Raw genomic sequence first — 19,644 nt, forward strand, 5'->3', positions numbered from 1 at the left:
TAATCATTTGCTTTTTTGTTGTTTTTTCTCGCTCTCCCTTCTCTCGCCTGACTGTCTCCTTGTGTTTCGCTCTGTAGGCGACACGGCTGGTTCCTGCGGCGATCCTGGCATTCCCTCCCAGAGTTCCAGGGAACAAACAGATTTCAGGATCCGTTCCAACGTTCACTTCAGCTGCTCGGAGGGCTATGATCTGATCGGTTCTTCGGAGAGGATGTGCTTCCCCAACGGGACGTGGTCTGGCACGCAGCCCTTCTGTAAACGTAGGGAGATCATTTTACTTAATCTCAATCAACTGCTGTCCAGCAGCAGTGCACAGATCTACCCATGAACACACTCTCCCTAAAGAATCAGTCATGCGTAGAGCTGCAAGTCATTGAGATGCACAAGGCTTTTTTTTTTTCTCTCACTCATTCCCTCGTTCCCCCCCAGCTGTCCAGTGTGGTAACCCCGGCACTCCCAGTAATGGCAGAGTATTCCGTTTGGATGGAACGACCTTTTCTCACTCTGTCATCTACTCCTGCATGGACGGCTACCTGCTCACCGGCGCCACCACCAGGCTGTGTCAGGCCAACGGGACGTGGACAGGGGCACAGCCCAACTGTACCAGTGAGTTACCTGTTGAATATGGAGAGGTGGCTGATTGACCAACAGATCAGTTTGTGCATAGTTTAAGAATATCTGATGGTCAACCAGTAAATGCCGTTCTGTGCAACACTTTTTTTATTTGGAAACAACTCGCACGTAAGGTGACTTGCAGCCTAAAGAGCAGACTGTCCGCTTCATGTGTTACTTACTGTTTATAATCAGGGTGTTAAATCATCGCTTTGCAAATAACGTCAAGTCTGCAAACCGTAAATATCGGCAAACTTACTGGTGTATAATTATAAGGTTTCCTTTCCAGCCTTTTTTCCACCTTATTTGATTCCTGGTTTTAAATGATTCTGTGACAGCCTCGGTTCTGAGTGATGAAACCTGCTATACAGACTTTCTAGAGTGTCGTGAATAACCTTGATCATTGTTTACTTCAGCTAATTTGCTTTTTAATCTCTGTAAATAACCATAAAATATGACATTCTGCTCCCATATGAAATGTGACTGAAGCCATGGTTGAACAAGTGTTAATCAGTGCTGCATGTTACACAGATTACAACATCTGCATGTCAAGTGGCACGTAAACACTCAAAATCACACTCGCTAACAGGATATCTTGTAAAGCACATTGTGTCTCAAGGTGAGATTCACTGAGCTTTGGACCCCACGTGAAGGAGTCCCAGCAGTATTCTTTTATATTTTCCAACATTCAGTGACATTCATGTATTTAATGCTCTACGCAAAGAAATAAGGTACATCATATCCAGCAGTAAGGAACAAAAATATAGAAATGCTGAATAACCACATCTCTTCAAGACTGGGTCCAGGAAAGAGCAACGCTTTTTTAAGAATCCCCTGACGAAACGGAGATAGCTTTTACAGTCGATTGCAATACTTTAACAGCCATGACAGTGTCTGGGGTGCGTTTAAAAGCGTTTAAAGTGCCTATTAGACTATGAAGGACAGTGCTGTATAAGTTCTATCTGGGGAATCCAGGACAACCTCGGCCATTTTTAATATCTTTGTTGTTTGATTCATAACAATTGAAGCCCATAACTCAATCGGAAGAGATCATATGGATTGCATGATCGCACAGATTTGCCATGCACTCTGATCTCCACAACTTTAAAGAAGTAGCTGTGAAGTGAAGTCGAGTATTTATCGATACATATATGCAGTTCTAGTGAAGTCATCTCTTGGATAACACCAACTGTGGTTACACTGGGATTAAATCATCTAACAGTTACAAACTTTAACCTGAACTATGCCATTCGGATGTATATTTACCAGGTCTGTGATTAAGATTTAGAAGTACAAAAATAAAAATTCCCACTGAAATCAACAAAAGGTCTTTCCCCTTTGTCTGCATTCAGTATCCATCCTCTTTCACGACCACCCTTTCTGTCCTTTGATTGAATTCTGTCAGCTCCACTGTCTTTCTTTTTCTCTCCATACACTGTATATCACATATATGAAAGAGCATGCATGCAGAAGAAGTATTCAGCTAATTCTGTCGTGCCATGGCATGAGTTGAAAAGTAATCGTAATCGTCATCCCAGCTCTCACTCTCCAACTCCCGCTTGTCCATTTACGCAGTGATAAACTGCGGGGATCCAGGTGTGCCAGCTAACGGGCTTCGCTACGGAGAAGACTTTACCATCAGTCAGAATGTTTCCTTCCAGTGCCAACCAGGATACGGAATGGAGGAGGACGGATCACCTCTGAGGACGTGCACCCACAATGGGACGTGGAGTGGGAATATGCCCATGTGTACAGGTACATTGTTTATCATCCTTAAACTGTTCTTGGCCATCTTTAACTTTTCTGTAGAGTATGTTTTAAAACCACCACTGACACTACTTTGACCAGAGGGTGTTACTGGTATGTATGTCCCATTCGCACAAGTAGCACATTGTAACAGATATGTTCATGAATGAGCTCTTAGTCCAACGTAAACCTTTGTATAACCCGAGCAACATGATATAAAGACTGACACAGCAGATTCTGCTCTCCTCAGTGCCTCTGTGAGGAGACTCAAGAATGATAATATGAGTCACCTGTAACAACCTCCAATCGATTAGTTTAAACCATATCTGTTACTGGTCTTGATTACAAGACTTCCTGGACAAGGGTGTCTCCCAAATATTTGAATTGGTAAATTGTAATGTAATAAAAATGATGAGAACATTTTCTAATCAATAGTTGAAATCCTTTACATCGGCAATCATTTTTCAGCTGCAGCTGCTTAAAACTTGATGCCTCTCTCTCTCTCCCTCTTTTTCTCTCTCCCTCTCTCTCTCTCTCCCTCTCTCTCTCTCTCTCTCTCTCCCTCTCTCTCTCTCATAGCTGTGACCTGCCTGCCTCCCCCTGCCATCAGTAATGGGGTACTGCAGGGCAGCGACTTTGAATGGGGCAGCAGCGTGAGCTACAGTTGCTCACCTGGGTATGAGCTCTCATTCCCGGCTGTCCTGACCTGCGTGTCCAATGGCACCTGGAGCGGCATGCTACCGCAGTGCTTACGTAAGAACACACACACACACACACACACACACACCCTAACCCTCGTATACCAGCACACAAATTGCCTGTCATTATTCTTTATCAACCATCAGTTACAACTGAAAGCAAAATCTACATTTGTCCTTGAGCTGCCCAAAATGTATGCAAATGCCTGTCAGCAATGTTAGCAGCACATGCTGAAATGGGATTCTGTGTGTGTGTGTGTGTGTGTGTGCGCAGCCAAGTTTTGTGGTGACCCAGGTACTCCAGCCGGTGGTTTCAGAGAGGGACGAAGTTTCATCTACCAATCGGAAGTCGCCTTCAGTTGTGCTTCTCCTCTCATTGTTGTCGGCACAGCAACCAGGCTTTGTGAGAGTGACGGCACCTGGAGCGGCACGCATCCTCGCTGTATCGGTACGTTGAGGACTTTAGGTTCACTTGATGACCAGACAAGACAAGGGAGGCCATTCAACAAATGAAACAAGTCATCCAAATATCTATATATACTGTCTTTTATTCTGAAAAAAGTTATTATAATAAGTTATATTACAGTTATGTGCACTTGTTTCTATGTTGGCCTTCAGAAATCAGTTTTAATTTCTCTTCATTTTCCATATTTTTTTCAGTTGCAAGAACCTACAGTATGTTGAAAATGACTTTGGCTCTCGGTAGAACTGTGTATCGCACAAATCTTTTTTTGATATATGAACATGTTTTCCCTACAAAAACCTTTTTTTCGTTTTACAAAAGAAGTGAAAATTCTCAAATGTTAAATGTTTAAACACAAGCAGCCACACAACAACTAATTGGCAGCATATTGATGTGATGAGAGAATAATAAACAAGAGCATGTATCTGACCAGACATTAAATTCCAGTTTTCAAATCTTGGAGATACATTTTGGTCGTTACTGGGTTGAAATTAAAAGGCAGCGATAGTAAGTCCAAGAGAGCCCCCAGACTTTTGAACAATATTTCATCGGAAGTAAAATATGTATCATATATCACATCAAAGCAGAGTACAACAGACTTGTTTTTAATGGTTTTCCATTGCTGTACATGTTTCCTTTTGATCACTATTGCTTTTGCTGGTTTTTGCTCTCCGTGTGGGCTTGTACCCTGTGAAGCCTGCCAGTTCATGATGACTGGTTTGTGGCTCAGCGGGGAGCCTTGGCTGGTGTCTGATGTTCCCCTGCCTAATGATCGTGGCAGTTAGTGACCCGTCGTCAACGCCCGCGTTTCAATTTACTCACGGGTTTGCCGTGCAGAGCAGCTACTGTTCTGTGGCCGTTAAAGTTACACAGACCTATTGAAATAATAATGAATCGTGACTGGAGGCTCATCTGACACAATCTTGTAAATAAGAAAGGAGTCTTCGGAGGACAAGCCTTAAATAATTCCACTGATGTTTTGGCACGTCTTCCTTATAAAACTGCTGCTTCTTTCACTGTTAGCGTCAAAATCTTGCATTTTACATATAGAATTTTACATTTTACATGTAGAAATGATTCCGACTTAAACACAGTGTGAGTGAATATTAAAAGTTTCTCTTTCACGAGCTTTAGCTTCAATTTAAGCCGGTGATTGGCATAACAACTAGATAGACACAATCCATTGTGTGCAATATATGTTTGATATGGTCATGTAACTTGAATATTCATCTCAAATCAAGGTGAAGCAGCTGATCATTCATCGGAGAACCACTACACTTTGGAAATATAGTTACAATGAGGTTTTATACACGAGTACAAGTTCTAAAACAGTTAGACATTCAATGAAATGAGAAAATGCGGGACATAAGTACACGCCGTAACTTCCAGTATTTAGTAAATGTTTTCCAGAAACGGGAATGGGCATCCGACACAAACATCTCAGTGTGTTTGAGAACGTAATGTTCAGTGTTGGGCTTGTTTGCTGGAGTTGATTTATTCGTGTGTGACTGCAGCTGTACGTCGGGGTGTGATGTGTATCGCTATGTGACTGAAGCAGAATGAGTTTTGAGCTGAAGCAGCCTGCTCTTTAAATAAGACAGATGAAAGGGGGGAGGTAGGCGTGTGGGCAGAGAGTAATACGGTGACATGGGAAAATAGAAGAGAGAGGAAGAGAGCAAAGAGCAGTTAGAGAAAGAGAGGAAGTGGGAGACAGCAGTAAGAGGGGGGGGGGCAGTTAGAGAGGTACAGGAAGAGAGAGTAAGGGAGAGGGGGTGAGTGAATCTGTCATTTCGGAAGCTTTATTGAATAGAGCTCTGCGTCAGGATGTGCTCTACATGCTGATGTTCCTACCACACACACACACACACACACACACTCAAAGCCGGCCCTGCTTCGTTTTCTGATAAAGCACTACTGCCCCCTGCTGTCCTGCTGGAATCTATACCCTGCTGTTACCATGACAACAGAGGAGAGGACAGTTGAGGGAGGACATACAATGCTGTACCTCGAATGCATTTTTCTTTGAGATTTTGTTCGTAATAACTTCCACGCTTGTGATGTTCTTTCCAGAGCCGACCAAGACCAGCTGTGATAACCCAGGGACGCCGCGCTACGGCTCCTTAAACCGGACCTTCGGTTTCAAGGTAAAATATCCGTCTGAAATAACTCTATCGAGCTTCCTGCACAGGTAACTCAGTAACTCATATAGGAGCTTTCATTGTGACTCCTTTAATAGGTAAAGTGGAACACACCAATGTATCTAACGACAAAAAAAGAGAAGGGAAGGAAGGAGTGAGACAGACGAAGAAAGGGATTTCAACTTGGACAGTTTGACATGTCAAACTTTATTTGACGTTATTTTGCAGTTTAATCAAATATGAAAATAAATTCCAGAAATCCCAGAACGGCCTTACACAACCAGACATATTGAAGACATAGCTCCCACGATGCGTCATGGAGGTGACAAAATCAAAATCATAGGAAGCTTTTTAACCCCAAGGCCATCAGGACCATGACTCACATTTCTTTCTCCCTTGATTTTCAATCCTAATACAATCCCAATAAAATGTGTCGTATTTATATTGAAAGAGCTATAATCGCTCATCCTTTCCCTTCCTTTGTTTACTTCACTGTAAAAGACGGGAGGGGGAGGATTCCGAGTTCTTGTTTTGTGCAAAAATGTATTCTACATTTGAGCCGAAGCTTCAGCTCTCTGAGTCGGTCAAATCAAGTGGACATCTCCGTCAGGCAGTCGGGTGTTGGTTTAGTGCCGCTGCTGTGTGCTGTCAACAAAACCCACATGCAACTACCAGGAGATACCCCATCCACTGCAGCTCGTCGAGGAAACACTGGAAACAAAGAGGCAATGTCACTAAAGTGACGGTCATGTTGGAAGATAACCGTTTGATTTGCCTCAGACTGCTGAAGTCTCATATTAGCTTTTGGCCGAACTTGGAATACATTCATGGACAGAACAAGGACTGTGGATTGTATCCACTATTTCTGTTTTCAAAAGCTTTAGTACGCTGTTACGTGCATTTGCACATAATCTGACGGTATTTTATGAATTTGATGAGTGACATCAAATGCTCTAAATATATAAACAAGACATATTATGGAGTTTTGAATGAACATTTTATTGTATGTGGTATTTGTCAGAGCAAAACTTCTTCATCTGTTTTAATGACCAATGTCCTAAAAATGTAGCATTCCTTTACTTTGAAGAATTTCAGAAAGCGTTAACTCTTGTTATATTTGTGTGTGTGTGTGTGTGTGTGTGTGTGTGTGTGTGTGTGTTTGTTTGTCTCATTCCCCCTCTCCACAGGTGGGAAACGTGGTGTCTTTTCAGTGTCAGCCGGGTCACTTGATTCAGGGCTCTTCCTCTCGAACCTGCCAGCCTGATCTGACGTGGAGCGGCGCACAACCAGAGTGCATACGTAGGAAACTACACATCTTATCTTGTTAACCCGTCACCCAATCCATCTTCTGCCCGTCAGACTCTGACTCGCGTGCACGCATTTCTCCCCCACCCTCTCCAGCCCATGCCTGTAAGCAGCCGGAGAGCCCGCTCCATGTGGACGTGGTGGGGATGGATCTGCCTGGTTTTGGCTACACCTTGGTGTACAGCTGTCAGCATGGCTTCTTCCTGGCGGGTGGTTCTGAACACAGAGTCTGCAAGAATGACGGCACTTGGACGGGAAAGATGCCTATATGTCGAGGTAAAAAAGGAGATTCTAGTGCATTTGATAGAAGATCGTGTCCAGAAAAGAAACGAGTGAACAGGTAGGAGTGTCGCGTGTGTCTTGCTCAAGGACACTTTGTCAGCAGGTATACTGGGGTAAACTGGCCATCTGGTGTCGGGTTAGATTTCCTGGTGGGCTGGTCGCTGGTCTGGCAGCCCTGATGAAAAAAACTAAAAAAGATAAAACAATATGCCATGGTGTTTCATCCTTCATCAGATCCGCCTGACCAGCTCCTTCCAGGTGAGGTTATCTCTTGAGCTGACAACAACAGACTGAATGCGTTGGGTTTAAACTGTGACCTGCCCAACATATACACACTGGGGTATTCTATGTGAACATGAAATTACCGAAATATGTGCACGGTATCATGTTTCCAGACATCCCAGCTTCAGCGTAATTCAAGCTTACTAGGCTTGTATCTTTAAAAAGACTCTCTGCAGAGATATTATGAGAAGTGGGATGATCTGTTTGTTGGGTTTACCAACTATCTTTGGACATTCGAGGAATTTGGCTCGGAAACATTGGATTGTGACTGATTGACCTTTTGTCTGAGCGTGTAAAAACTCACAGAGAATACTCAGCATTAGGGAGTACTTAAACCTCATCAATACTTGCCAAAACAATCTCACCATAATGTCTCTTTAGTAGCTGTTCTGGAGCTTTCAATCATGTCACACAATCAGCAGATGGAGATTGTGAAAGTGGAGATTGAAGGTGCCTTCTTCATCTTGTATCACAGAAACTTCCATCAACACTATTGCAAACAGCACAAGGCACATGTGCCAATTTGTGTATATTTAGTTTTTGCACATTAGAAATGCTTGAGCTTTTTGCGTTATCCATCAAGAATTGTTACCAGAGGAAGTTGTGGACCAACCTTGGTGCGAGGAAAAACTGCAAGCTTCAACTTTGAAATTGTTCCACCAAGTCCGTCACCCTTTTGCCCCGAGGTAGCCTCTAACATTGGAGCACTCTCTGATCCAATTTGAGACTCTAGGACAAATACCCAGTCCCTTTGCTTGCCTGTACTTGTTGGCAACAATGGCTGCATCTTGAAGCGGTGTTAGAAGCTTCCCTGACTGGTCAAAACCCAAAGTCTCTTAAGGCCACTTTTAAAAGGGATCCAATATGCACGACAATTATTGGTCATGAACTCGATTTGCATTGCCTACGAATACCTCATTAAAGAGGCTTATTTTGGATAACCCTTTTCAACACACTTGTCGTTCATTATGCGCATGTGTGACTAATAGGGACCAACCCTGCATTCTAATTTGGTAATGTACGTGCACTCTCCCCTGGATGGCCCCAGCGTAGTAAGATATCAACTGATGGACCTGGAAGGCAAAGCAGAACCTTTTAATCCCTTCTCATACTTTGTCCCCACAGCTCCGCTCGTGTGTTTCAATGAGACATAATAGTTCACCCTCTGTTTCTCTTGTGTGTGTGTAGCTGGAGAGAAGAAGAAGCCGGTGAAACCAGCAACAGGAACTCCCAGTCCCAAACTAAACGGTCAGTCCTATTACATTTTCTTTCCTATTCCAGGCTAGTTCAGTCCTGTCATTCTTTGTCTAGTCTAGAGTCTGTTGATATATTTTATTTTGGTACGGTTTAGTTTGTTCTTGTCTACTATCGTTTAATACATTCTGCTCAGCTCCTGTTCAGTCCGCTCTGCTCTGTTCCACAGTGTTTTTCTCATGTTTTTGTCGATTTTATTGCACTTTCCATCATAGTTCTGAATAATTTATTGTTCCTCACGACACACAGAAAGGTGAATAAACTACGATGATTATCTCCTTCTCTCTGTGCTGTCGCTTTGTTCAGTTCTCTATTTCCGTTGTGATCCGTCCTATTCTCTTGTTATTTAATAACGTCTTGCTACTCACTGCACATGAAAGAGTTCCCATAGCTACTGTATGCACGAGTTCCTGTAATTATCAAAACAGGGAGCAGCCTTTTAATCCAAGAAAAGATTCCGCCGAAAGCCAGGTATTAATTATTGTATCTAACTACATGTACAACATATGAACATGGGGTGCAACCTGAACGTTCATGTATTTCCATATCGACTGTAGGTAATACGATCCTTTATGCATTTTTCTGCAACATGTTTATTTGATTTAGCTGAACTGCGTGCCATGTTTGATCTCACTGATAGCCCTCAGCCCTCTGTAACCAAATCATTAAAAATCAAGCAGTTTGGCGGCTTCTGCTTTGTTCATGCATATTGTGCTCATGCATGTTGTCATCTTGTGTAAGTGAAGACTTGTGACTATTGTTCAGTCAATATATTTCCTTTTGACATTTTAGACTGTTATCTATAAAAAAAATATGATCTATCGCAATGTAATTTCTATTTTATTCTATTCTATGCTTTTATCTATTCTGTTCTATTATTTTATAATCTGTTCTCTTCTATTTTTTTCGGGTCTATTCTGCTCTGTTTTGTACGAATCCGTTTTTTTATTTTCAATTCTAATCTGTTCTGTTTTAATTTGCTTATGTTCTATGTTAATATGTTTAATTGTATTATGTTCTGTTATTTTATATTCTAATCTGTTCTATTGTATTCCGTTCTGTAAAGTCTGAGTCTGTTCTGTTCTCTTATATTCCATTATATTCTATTCTATTCTATTTTATTTTATTCCATTTTATTCTACTGTACTCTACTCTAATATCCTCTGTTCTATTCTCTTCTATTATATTCTAATTTGCTCTGTTGTAATCTGTTGTATTCTGATCAGTCCTATCTCTCCTCCTCTGTTCTTTTCTCTTCCGTTCTATAGTTCCCGATGACGTCTTTGCTCCTAACTACATATGGAAAGGTTCCTATAATTACCGTGGGAGGAAGCAGCCGATGTCATTGAGCATCACCAGCTTCAACTCCACAACGGGGAGAGTCAACGTCTCCCTGAGCAACGGCAATATGGAACTGCTCCTGTCAGGCATGTTTGAATGTGGATAATTAACCATACCCTCCAGTACACCATACGTGACTTTACATGACAGGACCTGTCATAGCCAGTACTCTGCTGTGTATCATGACTATGATTCAGTACATTATGTATGCATTGGTAATCAATAAACACTCGGCTATTCTGTGTAATGCGGAGCTCCATATCATAACACATTCACTGAGACTCTTTGAAACATTTCTTACAGGCTCTGCATTTCACTACTTTCCTATATAGCTTCTTTTTAATGTCTCACATTTATATCCCCCCCCCCCCCTCCCCCCGAGCTCACACAGACCTCCCAGGGTCCTACAACAGTGTCAGCAGGGGGTTAAGACCCTATTAAAACACAAATCCTGTTGAAGCTCGAATTGGTTCCTGGAGTTAGCAGAGCGCACAAACACCATATCACAAAACCAAAGGGCTACAGCGCCGGCCTTTTAACATGCGCCCTCTGGCTTGAAGGAGCAGCTTTACTACAGATCAATAACAGCTAAAGTGCTCCCACAGAGACTAGAGTTCCAGGGCCCAGTTGCATCAACCTTGAATGTTTTTGCTCTTTAGATTTTTCTTAAAATGTCAAGTTGAACTTACCTAAGCACTGTAAAGGAGTCGTTCAACATTTTGTAAAATGTTTGCATTCTTTCTGAGAGAAACATGAGAAGAAGAAAATCAATCTTAGATCAACTTAGCTGAGCATAAAAGCGAAAATTACAACACACGTTTGAACTATTTCTTGACTCGACACTTTTAGTTTTGGTCCAAATATGCTGTCAAAATTCAGCTCTCTCCCAGTTTTATCCATTTTTTTTGAATCACTGTTTATTCTATTTATTTTTACAGCAGCATTCAGATTCTTTTTGTCTTTACAATTTAAATTGGACATGATGTACAAATCTTGCCGATGCACTAGTGGAAGGAGAACCGCGTGCTGAGAGATGTAACAATCTGTAATAACCCCAGCCATTGATTTCTGATGTATTTCACGTTGTTCGCGCTGTTATATTGTAAACCAGTTGTTTATGCTGTCCTCTGTAGGAGTATATAAAGCTTCCGAGGCCAGGCTGTCACTGCTGATGTACCAGGTGAACTATGAGAACCAGGGAAACCAGCTGAAAGATTCAGCCGTCTCTCCAGCCAAAATCATAGATGACTCATGGACCATGGATGGATTTGTAAGTCTCAGTGGATACAGGGCAGTCAACTAAATTAAATTTCAGTTGGAAAAATAATTTCGAGGGGTTAAAACAAAATGTGACCAAAGAAATGGTCCATATTATTGTGAATCAAAAGTGCAAGACAAACAGTTGGTGGACCAACATCTATAGGACACATTCAGACCTGTCAGAGTGAGACATCTCACTGCTCATTACTTGGCATGGTGTTCAAGCAGAGTAAATGCTATTTTGCCATGAAATATTTAAACTATATATGAATAAAAGTTTAGAAATATGTGTTGCATTTGTACTTGTAACCAACCGTTGTCCCATGTTTCCCCCTCTCGTCTCTGCAGGTATCGGCAGAGCCTGACGGTTCCAGTTACGTATTCCAGGGTTTCATTCAGGGAAAAGACTACGGACAGTTTGGACTCCAGAGACTGGGTAATTCTCTCCCAGGTTAAGCAACAGCATCACAAAAGTCAATTTGGACGATAAATGATGATTGGAAAAATCTGATGAACTCCTTGCGAGAACATCACTACTGGAGGAAGTGATGAGGGAGCTTCTCTTTGCTGGCAACAGTGACCTTATTGCTAACGCTGAGTCAGCCCTGCAGTGGGCTCATTCTCACCAAACGCATCCAAATCGTACAAGGACTGAACTCCATTAACCTCCATCCACAGACAACATCCATCTCCATCAAATAGACTTGAAAGCAGTCCCTCACTTTAAGATATAGGTAGCTGATCTGCAGCGATGCCAAAACAGACTGCCCAAAAAAACAAATATATTGGGCATAAGAACAGATTTAATAAGTTCTGACCACTTCTCCAGTCCAGCCAATGGACATCCTACAAGTGTAAAAAATAAATTTAAAAAAAGTAATCTTCCAGCATCCACTGCTAATAAGATGTCACTTGCTGCTGCTGCGGTGAGAAATGCCAATCACTTTGACAGTTACCAGCATCCCTGCTACAGATGTCGTACATGCTGTACAGTACAACAACTAGGAGGAATACTCTGTCACACATGTGTTTTTGTTAGGGAACAGAATCACCGTTTCGATTATCTTAAAGCAGTCACTCTTAATTGTGTGGATAATGACTATGCATTTTGTTGTATGTTGCAGGTCTGAATATGTCAGAGAGTCAGAACTCGCCACCACCTCAGCTTGGTACCAACAGCAGCTCTGTGGCTATCGCTATTCTGGTGCCTTTCTTTGCTCTTATATTCACTGGCTTTGGCTTCTATCTCTACAAACAAAGGTATCTGCTAAAAGGGTGTGGCTCCTTTAAATGTGTTTCTTTTAAATTTCAGCAGTAGAAAAGAATATGTTCTTGTCACGGCATTTTTACTTCACCTCTGTTTTTTTGTGATTGTCATTCACAGAAAGGTTGAAAGGCATTGTTAACATTTTAAGAAGCGGCCTAATTCATGAAAACAGCAGCTGCCTCGGTGGTTTGGTCGTTGAGGTGCTAAAAGACAGTCAAGCAATTGTCTACCGCAAACTGCACTGCAACACAATTCTGTTTAGGAAGTGTTAAATTGGATTTTTCAGAGACATGATTTAAGTACAATGGACTGGTGTTCACATTGTTAACAGATGCAAATAACTTCTGTTCTGCTGTTAATATCTCAAGGAAAAGCTTGCTGAAGGAATTAGTTTTGGATGGGCTGATCGGAATCTCACTAGGCTTCCTAAGGAGCACAACGCTCTCTCTAATCCTTCTTAAAGCTTGGTTACTATGCCTCTTCTCCCAAGACTGCATTCACTTGTCCACTGGCTACCCAGTTATGTTAATATTAGTAGGCAATTAGAACCATCTTATCTCGTTAATGGTGTGTTCTTTTTTTCTGTTTTGTTTTTTCCACAGAACCACACCAAAAACACAGTACACAGGCTGCTCAGTCCATGAGAACAACAACGGCCAGGCTGCCTTTGAGAACCCCATGTACAACACCAGCGCCAAGGCTGTGGAGGAGAAGGTTGTTAGATTCGATCCGAATCTAAATACTGTCTGCACCATGGTCTGAGGATTGATTATCCTCTCTTCAAACTCAATGACTTAGCTATCTAATGGGACCACAATTGAGACTGTGGAGGGGGAAGCCTTCGACGCAGACCTGAACATCGTCAGCAAGGCGGTCTATACATTGATTACAAACTACCTTCAGTCCCAGTTCAGAAACCTAACCTCCCCCAAGCAGAGGGAACGCTGTCCACTTCAAACCAAACCGCAGCGTTGGCTCCTTTCCTTCACTGCATTTTGTATCCACAGATGAAATTGAAAACAAATGTGACCACAAAATCTCTGCGACCTTTGACGGATGCGACGCAGATGTGCCATCAAGTGACAGAAATGGATGCAACCCAAAGGAAAACGAAAGCGGCTATTATTCATCTCTAACCCCAAGACTCAGCTGGTCATGGATAGTTTATAATTTGATTCTCAACCAGACACAGCCATTTTACTTGGACTTCTTATTTAACCCCAATCACTCTCTGTAAATCCAATAGTAGTGATTAAGCCATGACCTGCTCGTCGGTTATCATGATATGTCACCATAACCCAATGGGCGAGTTTTATATTACACACAGAGCTTTGGTGAGAAGGACCCGCCCTCTCCTCGCCTGGAGAGAGAGAGAGAGCGAGAGAGAGAGAGAGAGAGAGAGAGAGAGAGAGAGAGAGAGCATGTCATCAGCGCCCTCACCATGGCTGTACATCATTTGAGATAAACTGCACTACAAAAATGGGTTGATTGAATTTGTACCGCCTTGTCTCCTCATCTGTACTGAACTGAAATCCTTACTGTGAGGAACAACTGCAGCAAAATGGCCACAGATGGAAAAGTGTGACACTGTGAAGGCAAAGCAACCGTTTTCTAAATATGTGGGTTTGAAAGTGACGGTGAAAGACGCTGTCACCAGCAGAGCATCGGTTAACCACACCGACTCGTTGTGGAATAGGAGCCTGTGAATGCGACTCGAACAGTACAACCTTCTGTCTCCACGACAACTAGAGGATCGTATTACCAGTCTCTTGTTTTTTTTTCGATGAAAGCGAACTCTAAAAACAGCTAATGCTAGCAGACAGTAGCAAAAGTTGCTTTGAAAAGAGACTAACTCCTAAGCTAAGGATAAGGGCAGCCCTGGAGACGGAGATCTAATCCTAGCTGAACTGGGATTAGAGCAAAGCAACACTGAAAGGAGTCTAAGGGGGCGCTAGCACGAATAGAACAGATGAGAAGAGACTGCCTCATCTAATGGATACACTGCTCTTTCATATCCAATGGCTAAGAGAAGGAGGAGACAGAGACGACGCCGGAACTGAACTGAAAGAAGAGTAAAGGAGTCATCAAGAGAAGAGACGAGATCTTAGAATCCTAACACAGCCAATCAGAGCCTGTGAAACCTGAAATCAACCGCTGAGAGAGGTCAACCTTCCCTCTACATAAGGAATCGGATCAGACAGAATATGGCCTTGAGGAAAGATGATCCTGATCCTGTGAATTGAAATGGATTCTGATGAAAAAAGGGCGCTGAATGGATACAGAGGACTCTGATGGACTAACAAAGAAACAGACTTTGAGAAACAGAGAAAGCTCTGGCACTAAAGCACATTTTACAGGAACACTACTACCTGTCTACCCACTGAGAGATGGACTAACACAGGGACAGATAGAGAGGTGAGAGAGAAACTGACAGGGTGAATGAAAGACAGAGAAGATGACAGGTACACGCACTAACGCAAGATTGTAGCGACAGAAAGACGGACGGTGTAAAGACCAACAGCTCGACACACAAGGAAGATAGACAGGTTCAAGACAAGCAGGGTCTTAAGACTGTCGCAGACCATTACTCCACAGACAGATTCAAGGTTTGAACACGGATTAACAGGTTTATAGATGGACGGACACAGAGACAGGCCGATCGACGGGACATTGACAGACAGGCTCAAAGAAAGACAAACAGGGTTGTAGCCCTGCGACTGTGGACACAGTTCCACTGTAATTCTGCACTCCGCGAGTGCTTATCTTCTTTCTTTGTTATTGCTGCAGAATCTTCTGATCTGTAAATCTATTGCATATATATTCGGGAGCATTCACCACCTATATTTTTGTGCTATATATTTACCACGAGGGGGGGGGAGGAAGGGCGCTGAAGGAGAAAGACTGATTATAACGGAGAGTTTTTAGCGAGAACAAAAAAATAAAATAAAAGATACTGCAACTATGTGCTGTTCACAGAAGTCATACACACAGTATTTTCCTTTCCTGCATTGGAATTGGTTTATTTTAATATCCTGTGTAGAGTGAAGTTCCTCTCACTATCACTGTCTTTCCCACTGAGGCAATCACGAGTGTCAGCGGTATTGCTGTTGCCATTGTCGAGATGCAAGGTTTGCCAGCAGCAATCATGCTCTTTAAAAGTTGACGTGTCATCAGATGTGGTTTGTGCTACGGCCATTTGTTTTGCCCCTTCACTAGAACTGTTGGCTACTGCCATTGTGACACGGACAACATTTGAATGATCTGCTGGAATAACGGCTCTGTTTTCCAACCTAACTGGTGAAATGATGCCACAGACATTTTTTCCACATCAAAACTCAGAGATGTCAACAGGATGCAGTGTTGTCGAGTTAACACCGAGAAATCCCGGGTGTCAATGGAAGCCGCTCGTTGATTACACACGGCCAAACGGTCTCTCACAAGGCCACGTAACAGAAGAAACACACGAGGAAAACAATAGTAATGATGATAATGACAGTGATTGCTTGTATGTACAAGATGTTTCCACCCATGTAGAAAATGTGTGTATCAGTTCATGTTTGTATTTTCTCATCACATATTTTAGGATGTTTTCAATGGCTTAGTTTGTGAAATATTACTGAAATTACTTTCTAATTCCGTTACAGGTTTTAACCTCTGTAAATCACCTGAGTCGAGGTCCTCCCTGTGTTAAAGATGTCTCACAAATCAATACTGAAGTGTCTGAGGTCCAAATGAATTCTGGTTTAGGGGGTTTCTGATAAGACTTAATGTGCCCTTGTACCAAAATACACATTCACTATGAATTGGCGCACGTTGTTATTTTCAAGCCTTTCATTTTAGTTGTTTAAAAAAAGAAGTTTGTACTACCTTTGGCACTTCCTACGTAGATTTTTAATCACAGTGTTTTGCTTGTGTACAAAAGCTAAATGGCCTTGAATGTCATTTATTTCAGAGACACTGAAGCGTTGGACTGTCCGTTTGGGAGGAGAGCTTAGATTCCACCTCGACAATTCAGTAAATACATACACATAACTGAAGGCCATTGAGATTTCATATTTCCCCTCGCTTTTGCTTATTTTTATTTCATGAAAATATAGCCTTATAATCTTCGCTCAATGTTGCTTGGCTGGTAGCTGTTTACATTTTTTTCTTCACATCTGATCCACCACCCTAACTCTTTCACACTCTGCCGGACAACCTTCACTGTGTTTCGCTGCCGTGAGCCACTGGAGGCTGCTGTTGCACATGTTGTTGGCGTTTCTGATAGTTGCGTGTGCCGTAAGTGAACCACTGCTGAGTGAAGAGAACTTGCTTGATTTTGCATGCAACCACGCATAACACATCCATATAGTGGTGTCATATTGTAAGAGGCTGGGCCTGAGAATGCCCCCATAATACCATAGCTATATTAATCAGTCCCCACATGACAGGAATTCATGTATCAATGAGCATGAGTCACTCTTTGTCAGCTTTAGTGCCCATTTCCGGAAAAAAATATCCATATATACTTGTTTTGAAGAGCCTGGTTTAAAGGCGTACATCTAAAGTAGGTGAGTTTGGGCCCCACACACCATGAATACCGGTTGGTTTTAATGAGTTTTGGTCTCAGGGTGAGTGAAAACATCTACATTGCTTTTAGAACCCCTGCTGTCGTGACCACAGGCGCCGGCTGCAACCAGCTGAGAGAAAACTCCTTTTTTTTAAATCATTCCTGATTTAAAAGCAGTGGTAGCTGAGGCTTCCTTGTTTATCACGGCTGCAACTGTCCTGTAACTCATCGCTATAGTGTCATTGTTTCTTATTACGGTTTGGATTGATTGTTGCTGCTGTTGTCGTCGTCGTCGTCGTTGCTGCTGCTGCTGCTGTTGTTGTTTTTTTTCGGTATGGATCTGACACAGTGCCTACCAAAAACCATGGGACCCTCCCCGTCTTCTACACACCTTCTTTCAAACACATACACGCTCACACCTGCTCAAGCGCTCCCCTTCATCAGAAGTCATTTTTTTCTAAGCCTCAGTCTATTTTGCCACAAGCTTTTCCTACTGACTGACCGCAATAAGACCCATGTGATTTGAAAGACTTAAAGCTGTCCCTGCCTGGGGACATTGGAAATATTCACCATTTGAAAAAAATTAAAAAGAAGAAATATAGAATAAAAAAGTGTTTTGTACAGAAATATATTTTTATGATGAAATTATTTGTAAAATGTATGAATCTATTATGTACATTTCCAATGCAATGTAAGATTAAAAAAGGCTAATTGCTTTTGTAAAAAAAAAAAAAAAACTGTCTGACTTTGGTCTCTTTTCACTTCCGATTACTCTGCAAATGGACACATGGCGTAACGACTTCAACTGATTTATAACAAACAAAACGTTACACCTGAACATGTTGTCATTTATGAGGAATGCACAGGAAAGCTCTGACTGGAAAACTAGTTTCAGGGAGAGCCTTGAAGGGGAAATGCTGCAGGCACAAAGTGAATAGAAAGATACTACCTCACCTTGAGAAACTCCCGAAACTTGTTCCATTCATTCACAGTGAAACTCCTTGAATGCAACATTCCACTGCGCCTTTGACTGCTGCCGTTACTTTCTGCAACAGAAGCAGGTAATGGAAAAAGCTAAATGCTGAGTTCTTACAAGAGATATTACGAACTTGAGAACTTTTTACAGCTTGAAAGTGCATGCCTGCAGTTTTTTTTATTCTCAAGCATTCATTGTACAAACCCATGATACTTACAGTCCTCCAACTTTGAATATTTAGAGACAGAATCACATTGAAGTGGTAATAATGTGGGAATCAAACAGAGCAGGTCGACCGTTAACAACTACCCTCAAGCCCTGAACGTTTAGTTCAAGCAGGCACTTACACTAATGTCTGAGATGTGGCGAGCTGCTGTCAGGGCTTGTTAATCACGCAGGTACACGGTCCGAGTACGACAGCAGATTGGTTGAATTTTGCAAATTCTTGACCTGCTGTTTCCTGGCAGCTGGCTTTTTTTTTCATTTTCATTTTTGTTTATAGCTGACGACGACTGTAAATTTAGATGATGTATGGACCCAGTAGAAGAGGTGAAATTCTGCCCCCTATTTGTTTCGAGCAATATGACCAGATCTTACACATTGCACTTCAAGGCGGCTGGTCAACAAGGGATCCAGGCGGCTGAGGTCACATTCAGATAAACTGTGAATTAATTATGTTTTTACATAAAACCAGTGGATCGTGGTTTGAACTGGACAAATAGCTGGACAAATAAAACTTCACTTTCTGTTATGAGAAACAACTGTTCAAAAGAAATGGATCCCAGTGATGTTTACTGACCTCTGTTGTTTATCAGTAGGAATATAAACCACACAATCACTCTCCAACCTAAAGTTAGACCCACAATAAAAGCCTTCTTTCACCTCCCTTGGGATTCATTTTTGGAAATATCCAGCCCAGAATATTTAAAATTAAGAATTACAACAGACCTATTGTGCTTTTGTTTTGTAAGATTGCCATGTAATTATAATGCAACATTTCTGAATTTCCTTTAATGCTTCAATGTGGAAGATGAACCATCTTTGGCCTTGGAAACAATCTCACCTCAGAGTCCTTTTATTTCTTTCATTTTTTATTTGGTCTGCTCGTACAGTGTATGATGGTAATGCACAACTCCAGGAAAAAAAAACTAGAAACAGCAACTTTTGTAAATTAATTTAGAAGCTGTTCCGGAGCTTTTGGTTACATCACACGATCTTCATCGAGCCTTGAAATAGACATTTGAACATCTACGATATCTTCACAGCTAGGCAAACTGCATCTGCAGATGAAGATCATGTGATTTAATGGACATCTCCAGATGATTTATTAAAGAGATATTGTGTTGATTTTCTTTTTTACCAAGCTGCGTCGCTTGGATGGCAGTAGTGCCATAACTGCATGCTCATTTTGCACACCAGAAAGAAATATATAGATATGAAGCGGCTATAAAGCAGATTTAATTTGCGGCCA

At 41.9% G+C, this 19,644-nt stretch overlaps 1 protein-coding gene across 2 annotated transcripts in view; it reads left to right on the forward strand.

The window, feature by feature from the left end:
- The window catches only part of csmd3b (CUB and Sushi multiple domains 3b), a gene marked incomplete at its 3' end in the record, with an annotated part of 316,085 nt that extends 302,675 nt beyond the window's left edge, over positions 1-13,410 (forward strand). For both annotated transcript variants that reach the window (XM_079288066.1, XM_079288067.1), the window contains exons 59-72: positions 78-260; positions 430-606; positions 2,188-2,367; positions 2,938-3,111; positions 3,331-3,504; positions 5,590-5,663; positions 6,845-6,956; positions 7,059-7,238; positions 8,715-8,774; positions 10,049-10,219; positions 11,267-11,391; positions 11,730-11,817; positions 12,506-12,641; positions 13,251-13,410. In XM_079288066.1, coding sequence (XP_079144192.1) covers positions 78-260; positions 430-606; positions 2,188-2,367; positions 2,938-3,111; positions 3,331-3,504; positions 5,590-5,663; positions 6,845-6,956; positions 7,059-7,238; positions 8,715-8,774; positions 10,049-10,219; positions 11,267-11,391; positions 11,730-11,817; positions 12,506-12,641; positions 13,251-13,410 — 1,994 coding nt within the window. The remainder of the gene's footprint in view (positions 1-77; positions 261-429; positions 607-2,187; positions 2,368-2,937; positions 3,112-3,330; positions 3,505-5,589; positions 5,664-6,844; positions 6,957-7,058; positions 7,239-8,714; positions 8,775-10,048; positions 10,220-11,266; positions 11,392-11,729; positions 11,818-12,505; positions 12,642-13,250) is intronic.
- Between the last annotated feature and the right edge of the window lie 6,234 nt (positions 13,411-19,644).

Source organism: Melanostigma gelatinosum, assembly GCF_949748355.1.
Source record: "Melanostigma gelatinosum genome assembly, chromosome: 17".
Lineage (NCBI taxonomy): Eukaryota > Metazoa > Chordata > Actinopteri > Perciformes > Zoarcidae > Melanostigma > Melanostigma gelatinosum.